Genomic DNA, 9986 nt, shown 5'->3' on the forward strand with positions numbered 1-9986 from the left:
CTCCTAGTAGCCAACAGCAGAGACATCCACAAGGATATTCACAGTAGGCAGATGAAAAATAATCTGCCCCCCATCAACATCCTTTCCTAATCCATAATAGCTAGAGGTTTGTTTCAATGCTGAAAGGGCAGGGATTTATATCCTTCCCAAGATGTTTGCTAGTGTTAGCTCTGCTTGTTCGAGCTATTCTTGTTATCTACATAAACGTGCAGCCTTTGCTATCCACCTCTGCCCTATCATTTTGGGCGGGTGAATGGAGATGCACTCCATGGGTTTCTCTGGGAACACATCACTAAAGAGGATGTTCTCTGTCCTTGATATTTCTGTCTTCAAATCCACCCTGATTGGCAGCCAGCCCTCTAGCATCTGCTGGATTGTTTTCAAGATTCAGTGGGATTTTTTTTTTTTTTTAACTCTTTCTGCTCTTTTCTAAATTTTACACTTTATAGCTGAAATGGGACTCACACAGATTTTTTTCTTAGGACCAGGCAGCTTTTCCATTCCTGAATCATAGACTTAGGAAAAGGTTTTTGAAAAAGTGTCATGGTATCCAGAGGAGATAATTCAGAGTAGAGGAGAAAATAATGTTTTAAAATAAGCAAGATGATAATTATGTGCTCAGATAATTTCTAAAAACACGTCAGAAGTTTGTTGTCAGAAAATCTTCCTGAGAGCCATTTGCAGTCAGATATGAAAACAGCTGGGGTTGTCATGGTGCGGTAGATCATCTCTGGTTAGGCTAGGGCTAGAATTATTGCCAAACAATTTGACATGTCTGTACTCTCAACCTCTCACAAGTTGGTAAGAAATTCTGTGAAAGCCCTGTAGCTAGCAGACTGGGATTGTGTATCTGCCACTAGTTCAGCCCCTCCAAAGCTTCTCCTGTTTATTCGCTTGCTTGCTTTAGTAGAAACTGGCATAAAGGAGCCTTCTTGGATGAAATCCAGATTCCATTTAAGTATTGATTTAATTGATGCTAGGAGTACAGCCTGGAGTTCAGAAACATGAGGATGGGTTATAAAAGCAAGCCCTCAACTGCACGGCTAGGGAGTCAGGTCCCATCTGAGGCTGAATTACAGGGTCCTGAATGTTGTCCGTGGGTGACTTACAATCTTTTTTGTTTGCTGTTGTGTGTTGCTGTAGAAGTGGAACACAGTGTCCAGGCTAAACCACAAAATACGCTTAAGCCATGGAGTCCAACCAGGAAACCTCGCTCTTCCTGGTGAAGATCTTGGAGGAGCTGGACACAAAGCAGAATACTGTTTCTTACCAGGACCTCTGCAAGTCCCTGTGTGCGAGGTTTGATCTATCCCAGTTGGCCAAGCTCAGAAGCGTGCTGTTTTACACCGCTTGCCTGGATCCTAATTTCCCAGCAACTTTGTTCAAAGACAAAATGAGATGCACTGTAAACAATCAGCAATCAAAGAAAATCATGGTTGCAGCAGATATAGTAACAATATTCAACCTCATACAAATGAACGGGGGAGTGGCCAAGGAGAAACTTCCAGTCGCAAGGCAGAAAGTGAAGAAGAAGGAGTCCTTCGAATCCTGTAGATCTGACACAGAAATCTGCAATATGGCAGACTGTGTGCCCAACTGTGAGCTGAACGACCAGGAGTTTAACCGGGGCTTTCCAGTCAGAAGGTCGTCAAAATGCAGAAAGATGGAGTGCAAAGACTGTCAACAGTTTGTCCCCTCATCAGAACCCAACTTTTTACTCGGCGTTAATAAGGAGATGAAGGGCCGGGCTGCCTCTCTGGACAGGCTGCAGGCCCTGGCATCCTACTCCATCGCTACGTCTCCACCATGCGAGATGCAGAGTACTTACTTCCCCATGAACATTGAAAATGAATCTATTTCAGACCAGGACTCCTTGCCTATAAGTGGAGGCATAAAAGAAACCTTCATTTCAAATGACGAGCCATTTGTGATGCAGTCATGTGTCCAGAAAAGAAATATATTCAAAGAAGATTTTCATAATCTGATTACAATATCTCCCAACTTAATACCATCCAACAAAAAGCCAGAAGATGGACACAGAGAGCCTCAGAACAGGAAAGAAAGCTCTAAGCAGGCTTTCTTCAACCACAGTTTTGAAATGCCATACAGCAGCCAGTACTTGAATCCAGTTTATTCTCCTATACCAGACAAAAGACGAGTGAAGCATGAAAGTTTGGATGATCTTCAAACTTCAACTTATTTTGGCCCAACTACTATTCTTGGCCCCCAGGACACCAAAAAATGGACTGGAAAGCAAACAAAACAAACTGCCTGGCCAGCTAAAAGCTGGAGTTTAAATACTGAGGAGGTACCTGACTTTGAACGATCATTTTTTAATAGGAAGCAGTCTGAAGACAAGCCGCGATACCAGAGTTCGAACAACCCATCTCCAAACTTTCCTTCAGCTGACAGGCATCAGCCCTACCTAAATGCGAAGGATCAGCAACCAATTATGCAGGCAAACTATGCTGTGAAACCCAATGGGCATAAACCCAAGGAAATTCCTTCCATTCTAGATGTGGAGAAACACGAGCCAGTCAAAAAGTTTAAGGATAAAAGCATCAATTGTACTTCTGTTCAGATCTTAAGCATTGACAGGACCACGAGTGTTGGGACACAAACAGAGCAGCAAGTTCTGGAACACAAGAAATGCAAGGATTTGTGTGCGGTGGGCCAAGCCAAGTATGGAGAGCGCCACTCTCTTAAGCAGTCGGATGATGACTCTGAGATCGTGAGCGATGACATCAGTGACATATTCCGGTTTTTGGACGACATGAGTATCAGTGGGTCCACAGGAGTGATGCAGTCTTCATGCTACAACAGCACCGGTTCCTTGTCTCAGGTGCATAAATCAGACTGTGAGAGCTCACCGGAGCACAATTTGACTAAAATCTCCAACGGGACTGCCTGTAACAAATTGGATAAAGTGGTCCGGGCAGATATCAGTAACACAGATGATGAACTAAAAACAAGTGTCTGCAAATTAGTTTTGAGGATTGGTGAAATAGAGAAGAAACTAGAATCTCTCTCAGGCGTCCGAGAAGAAATCTCCCAAGTCCTAGGAAAATTAAGCAAGTTGGATCAAAAAATTCAGCAGCCAGAGAAGGTCAGCGTACAAATAGATCTCAATTCTTTGACAAGTGAGGCTGCGTCAGATGAGAGTAACTCCCCGCAGATATTTCAGTGCCACAATACTCCTCATGGAGGCAAACTGGAGAATAATCCAGAATGGTGCTGTTCAGACGCCAGTGGAAGTAATAGCGAGAGTCTTCGAGTAAAAGCCTTAAAAAAAAGTTTGTTTACTAGGAGGTCATCAAGGTCATTAACAGAGGAAAACAGTGCAACTGAATCCAAAATAGCAAGTATTTCAAACTCTCCCCGAGACTGGAGAGCTATTACTTACACCAACCAAGTTGGCATTACAGAAGAGGAGATGAAAGAGAGAGATGGAGGAGAAAATAAGGACTGGCATAGGAAATCTAAAGAGGTAATTTCAACTTTCACTTGCATAATAAGCACTTAAAAATAATCTAGTTATGAATGTCTTCCATAGTCATCAAAACCGTCAGGGTATGACAACACTTCACCCTACCATATTATGCCTGTCTGTATTGTTGTCATAATTGGGTGCTTTTGTACCTATACGTTCTTGCTTGGCAGCTGCAACTGTAGCTTGGTCAAGTTGTTCCTTAAAAATCTTTTCTCTCTTGAAAAGGGGGGGGGGGGCTAATGTGGGTGACATCTGTGGAAGATGATGGTATTCTTCATCATCAATGGTGATACAAGGAGGCCGGGTAATTAACTTGGTGAAAAAGGTGTGAGGAAAATTGAAATTGTCTAGTGATTGTTTTAGAAGGGATATTTTGAAACTGCATTGCGATGACTTCTATCAGAGAAGTATGTGCATATTTAAAAGCCAACAAAATAGATTCATGGATTCAAATCCCTCAAGAAAAGAATCCTTGTATGTGTACTGTGAGATGCTAACTGTAGTTATGTTCTCTATACCTGACTTTCACGGTCATTTAAATGAGTCTTAAGCCTCCCGTTGTGGAAATGCAGCATAGCTATGGTCCTGTTTTGACTGGTCAGAAAAACTCTGCCTATCCCTCCCAACCGCTGCTCACTGCCATCTTCACAGATCTCATAGCTGTTGTGACCATCCATGCGCTGGGCTTGGGTTGCTGCTCAGTTGAAACTGAGCATGGTGTGGGCAGTTGTTTCCGTTTCATGGACAGTGGAGAGGGTTGGGGGTCCTTCAGCTCCCTTGTCAATCAGGACCACATATTAGGCATGTGTCTCTTTACAATGGGGAATGAGGACAGAGAAGGGTTGAGAAAGGAGAGGAAGAAGTTTGATGGAAGTGCAGTTGGGTGAACAAAAAAACCATAAACCATGGGTTGTTAGTAGATTGCAGAAGGGGAAGAAGGTTACCCTTAGTAAGCCCAAACCTTGGCTTTTCTGTACATTGATCTGCCCAGGAGGAAATGCTGGCTTTGAAAGCCCTTTCCTCACTCCTGCAGTAGACTGTGGCTGATGCTGGATTGGTGCCACGGGTGGTGTGGTGTCAAGGGGGTGCTACCTGGGGGCTTCCCTCAAGACTTCTTTATGTCAAGATTTGGTCTGGAAACAGAAATCTAGAAGCCTGCATGAGTCTCAGCTTTTCCAGATCAGATAGGCACTTCTGGATGTCAGGCCGTTTTGAGAATAGCTTTGTAATCTGCAAACAGTGCAAAACCTAAATTTCCTCTGATGCATCAGCTTTGTGTTCATGTTCCGGTGAACATGCAATTGTGTCTGTAAAATACCTCTTTGGTCTGGTTGTGAGAGAAAGGTGGGCAAATGGATTGAGGCCATCCAAAACCTTTGTCCTAGCTGGTACTTTTCTAATCATATGGTGATTCTGAAAGGAATATCTCTGTCCTTTGTGTTTAACCCCCTCATAGTCCTGTTTCTTCTCTCAAATTCTTTTGAACCTTATTGCAGGCAGACAGGCAATATGAAATCCCACAGCCACACAGACTTGCTAAACAACCAAAAGATGCTTTCTTGATTGAACAAGTCTTTAGTCCTCATCCCTACCCTGCATCACTCAAGTCACACATGAAAAGCAATCCGCTCTACACAGACATGAGGTTGACAGAGCTGGCTGAAGTGAAACGTGCCCAGCCGTCATGGACCATAGAGGAATACACGAGGAATTCAGGGGATAAAGGCAAGATTGCAGCATTGGATCTACAAGTGAGTCCCATTTGTTTAATTTTAATGGTTTGTTTGTGAATGGACGTTGCCAGAATATGCATTTAAGAAGGGATTTGGACAGCTCAGGAAGGAGCTATGCAGTGTTGAGACTCTAATCTTGCTGATCCCTATCCACCCTGGCCAGGGACAAAGAAGAATGCGGATGTTTCATTGCTGAATGGTGATCCTTGACAGGTTGGTGCTCCCAGCTTATTCTACAATGGAGAGATATCTGCTAGGCCATTGTGGTGTTAGTAAAGAAGAGTAAAGGAGTAAAGAAGAGTTGAGGGATAAAGGGATTCAGAGATGAACTGGTCCCTAACTGCGGCAAGGCAGAGCAGTGCAGGACCTGGTGTTGCTGCTTTTTCTTCTATGCTTGTTCTGTCTCAATTAATCACAGAGAATTTTAGTGTTAGAGCTTTTTCCACTTTGCTAGGAACATGAGACATAAAATGCTTGTAGAAGACATTCAATACCATGACTGTTTTTGAAACACATCACCATTGCAACTCTGAAGTGACTGTTGGAAACCAGAGTCAAGTGAAGAGCAGGACAGCTAATGGTCTGTCTTGTTTGCATTTTAGTTCAGCTTGGAAGTGTGCAGGCTCTTTGCAACAAACAGAGCACAGCAAGGTACTGGGAGACAAATTCAAATTTTGGATCTACATTTTCCCAAACTGTGACGTGTTTGCAATCACAATCCTGATATATAATGAGCTGCCCAGACGCAGGACTGAGTGCCCACATTGTACACCCTCTTGTGGGCATGTGTGCTCAAGCTCCAGAGCAGAGCAAGCTGCCTCAGCTAGCTACAGGCTTGGCAGCAATTGGGGTACACTGACCTACACCTCGGGGCTTATCAGCACCATGCTAACATGGCTCTGTGACCAGCAGTCTGTGAGGTACAGCCATACTCAAACAGGGAGTCTGCTGGTTTCCAAAGCTTGTCTGCCAGGGAAGGTGATGTGAAAAAGCCTGAGACTTGCTGCTCCACAACAGCTTTTGATGGCTCAATGCTGAGATACCTAACCCAGCTCCAAACCCATCAGACTAAGCCCTAGGAAAGCATCAGGACACTGTGAGAAAGACTCGGATAGCCCAAGTCTCAGGACCCATGCCATGCCTCAGGACCCCATGTTGGCTGGTTTGGAGTTAAAGCGATCACCACACGGTGCTGTAGTGCAACTCCCGTGGGGGTTCGTGCAGGAATTTGTGCACAACAAATTCACCTCCTGGCTCGGCTCATGCAAACTTCCCTCTCCTCACTAGGTCCTGCTCCTTGCTGTGGATAAAGTGCTTTCAGAGAGAAAGCAAGTAGCACAGGGACCAGGCTGCATCTTGCCTCAGCTGCCTGCTGCTTTTTGGGTCTTAAAAGCTTTAGAGGCTTATTAAATTGCTAACCCTGGCGTTGCAGATTGTATGCTAGAGTAGGACTAGGCTGAAAGAAGTTCCTCTTCAGCAGGCAGTTGCAAAGCATCCCTTACCTACTGTGCGGGGGCAACAAGGGAGGTGATATTTGGGAGCAAAGCTCCCCTGGGAGAAGTGTTCTCCATCTGCTCCTCATAGGGCCGTTTCGTTCCCTGTAAGCAGCTATGCGTGACTGTGAGCAAACCAGAGAAATCGGCTTATTGCCATCATTTATCTTTAGGATAAAGGTGATAAAACTTTACTGGTTTGATTCTCTCCCTCCAAAAGGACTGTCAGAATTGCATGTACTCCGCAAAGCCCATGTCTAGACTTTATAATAGAGCTTACTGACAAACTTAAAAAATAGACACAGACTGATGAGTGGGTTTTTTTCCCCAGTGATTAAGTTTATTAGAACTGAAAGTAAATACATTATGCTTTAATGAACATTCCTACGTCTGGCAATGAAATGGGAAAGGAAGCTGATTAACAGTAATGGGCCTTTTTAATAATGCATCTTCCTTCTGAAGTAGTTAAAAGGTCAATACCAAGGCAGAGAGGTCCAAAACTGTAATTTCCTTGAAGCATAGCACAGCTATCGCTGGGCTTTTTCTACCTTTGTTTATTTAAAATTTCTCCTGGAACTTGACAAGTCTGCTGGGTTTTCCTCCAAAAAAAGAAACTGCAAAACTAGTCAGGCCAAAGTTTGTCCCAGGTGTGGAGTCTGTGTGAGATCTCATCGCTTTGCTCTGTGTGTCATGATCCACTGGGATGAAACATTGTCAGGCTATTTTCTGATGCCCTTAGAGATTAAGTTGCTGAATTTTTTTCAGAAACCTGGAATAGTTCTTTCAGAGCCTGAATGGTACAATCTCAGACTCGGCTGATGGTCTCTGTTTCAGCATAGATAGAGATCTCCATTAAATGATCATAAAACCATTGCTCAATTTTAATTGTTTATTTCTGGGGCAGCTATAAAATCACTTCTTGTAGTAGTTCTGTACATAAAGCCAAACGCTGCTTTCAGGCAAAACAAGTTTTCAGCCAGTAGCTCGTGGCCACAAAATCTGAACCAGCCAATTAAAGGCTTACTCAAATCCCTCTCAAGTCAGCTGGAGTATCTTTGTGCAGAGTCCAGCAAGCTTTGGATCAGGTCCGTTACGAGCCCAGAAATGGTGTGTGTTGGATATTCTCACCGGAATTTTTTTATGTGGGATCTTCTTCATTTTTTAAAGAAATGGCCATTTGGAGCCGCAGACACAGGAGACAGCTTTGAGGGAAAACTGTAGTTTTTCAAAATGTTCTTTCTGCTTTATACCTTTTTGTTGGTAAGTGCAATGTAATGCCTACTGTTTGGGGTTCTCCCATTTCCCCCCATCTTACCTAACAGAAAGCATGAAGGGAAAAAACCAAGCAAGGTGGAAATGCAAAGCTTGAAGAACTCAAATTCTAAGGAAGAAAAAACTAAAAGATAAAACAAAGGAAAAGTTCAAATGGAGACACTTATAAAGTACTTCAGGTTGCATTTAATTTTCTGACCAATTCAGATTTCCTTCACTTAAAGGAAGGCAAAGCCTTTAATTTCTTAAGCATACTCTTAAAACCACCTCCAACCCAGAGCAACTCAGACTTTGGCAATGTGCAGAGTATTGCCTCCTGTGGAAATTCAGATTTCCCCATTGGAGTTAAATGGTTAAGTGATCTCCTCTGTGGAGATGATCCAGAGTAATGTGTGGTACCAAACTGTATCCCAGTTGTCCAGTTGCCCTTCTCCTGCCCCTAAAACTAAGACAGCATCATGCATCCAGGTGATTTTCAGAAGAAGGAGCTGGAAAGAGAGCTCAACACTGAGGATCGCTCTGTCCTGGGTGGTTTCATGGAAACCCACTTGCAACCCCCCTCTGAGGGGTGCTCAGCATCTGCTGCCTGCGGTTGTTTTCCCGAAGGGCTGGTGTCTCCACACATTGCCGTTCCAGAGGGGGTCTGCAAATTGCCCATCCAGAGGGACTGGATGCTGGATGGGGCTGGGTAATTACACCCTACAAGCAAGTTATGGTAGCAAAGTTAGGGCTAGCTTTATAAGCTGTGGGGCATGAGGAGTATATGTTAAGAACCCTTCCCATCAGCTGGGCTTTAATAATTTACAAAGCAGTAACAGACCGGTAGTCGCTGACATCTCTGCTGTCTAGCAGATTAAAGAGATTTTATTTAAATGCCATCCAAGATGACAAAGTTTCCGGCAAATCAGAGGTACGTGAGGGATTTTGCAGCAGAATTATGCAGTTGCACGAGTTTATTTTTTGCAGTATTTGGTTGCCACTTTTGTCAGCCTTATGGAACTGGGACCAGGAGTTGAAGAGATGTGAGAAGCAGCAATAACCCATTTTATCCTGACAGAGGACCCAGATGCAGTTAGGAGGCCTTCAGGCACATCTACTTTATTTATTTATTTGATTAACGACAGATCCCAGACAATTAACTACTGTTTCCTTTTAATTTTTAGACTCAAGAATCTTTAAACCCAAACAACTTAGAATACTGGATGGAAGACATTTATACTCCTGGCTATGATTCCTTATTAAAACGCAAAGAAGCTGAGTTCAGAAGAGCAAAGGTTTGCAAGATAGCTGCCCTGATAGCAGCGGCAGCTTGTACGGTGATTCTGGTCATTGTAGTTCCCATTTGTACAATGAAATCCTGAACCTGTGGACAGACCCGTGACTCCCAGACGCGTATATCTCAAATAGCTCATGCTGTGTTTCAGATGTCTGTTGGCAAACTGTAAGGAATCTGCTAAGGAAGAATGTTCTGAGGATATCCTGATGGAGAATGCTGTAAATGTGGGCAAAACGCAAAACAACTCGAGAAACTTTTTTTTTTTAAAGTATTATTTTAAATAACAGACTGTGTGGTGGAGTTAATGGGAACTTGGTTCAATTTTTATGCATTTTTAAAAGTGCAATTTTTTTTTTTTTTCCTAAAGAAACAATATAATGTTTTACAGAATCAGAGACTGATGAGAATCCAGGCAAAAGAGGAAGGTTGTCTGAGCTATGTTGCATTTAACAGAGGTATGGGTACATGAAGGTAGCACTGTATAGAAGGGAATGTTCTATATGCATTGCATCGGGGAGCTAGGAAAGTCTTAAAGCTCTCTACAATGTAGAAAACTCTGAATGTATTGTATTTATTTTATAGTATCTATGTATTTCATGATCATTTGATTGAAAGCAGACTGTGTAGCCATGAACAGAGTTCATTCCTATGTTCAGATTAAAAAGGGCTCTTTGTATTTGGTCTTGCCCTAAGACCCACTCTGTCATCACTGAGTACTTCGA

General features: G+C 43.2%; 1 protein-coding gene across 1 annotated transcript; it reads left to right on the top strand.

The window, feature by feature from the left end:
* Positions 1-1189: 1189 nt before the first annotated feature.
* MINAR1 (membrane integral NOTCH2 associated receptor 1) lies at positions 1190-9349 on the top strand. The gene is made up of 3 exons (XM_009955856.2): positions 1190-3487; positions 4987-5241; positions 9152-9349. Exons 1-3 carry the CDS (start codon positions 1190-1192, stop codon positions 9347-9349), a joined length of 2751 nt encoding a protein of 916 aa, XP_009954158.2.
* Positions 9350-9986: the final 637 nt, after the last annotated feature.

This window comes from Leptosomus discolor, chromosome 11 (genome assembly GCF_034619465.1).
Source record: "Leptosomus discolor isolate bLepDis1 chromosome 11, bLepDis1.hap2, whole genome shotgun sequence".
NCBI lineage: Eukaryota > Metazoa > Chordata > Aves > Leptosomiformes > Leptosomidae > Leptosomus > Leptosomus discolor.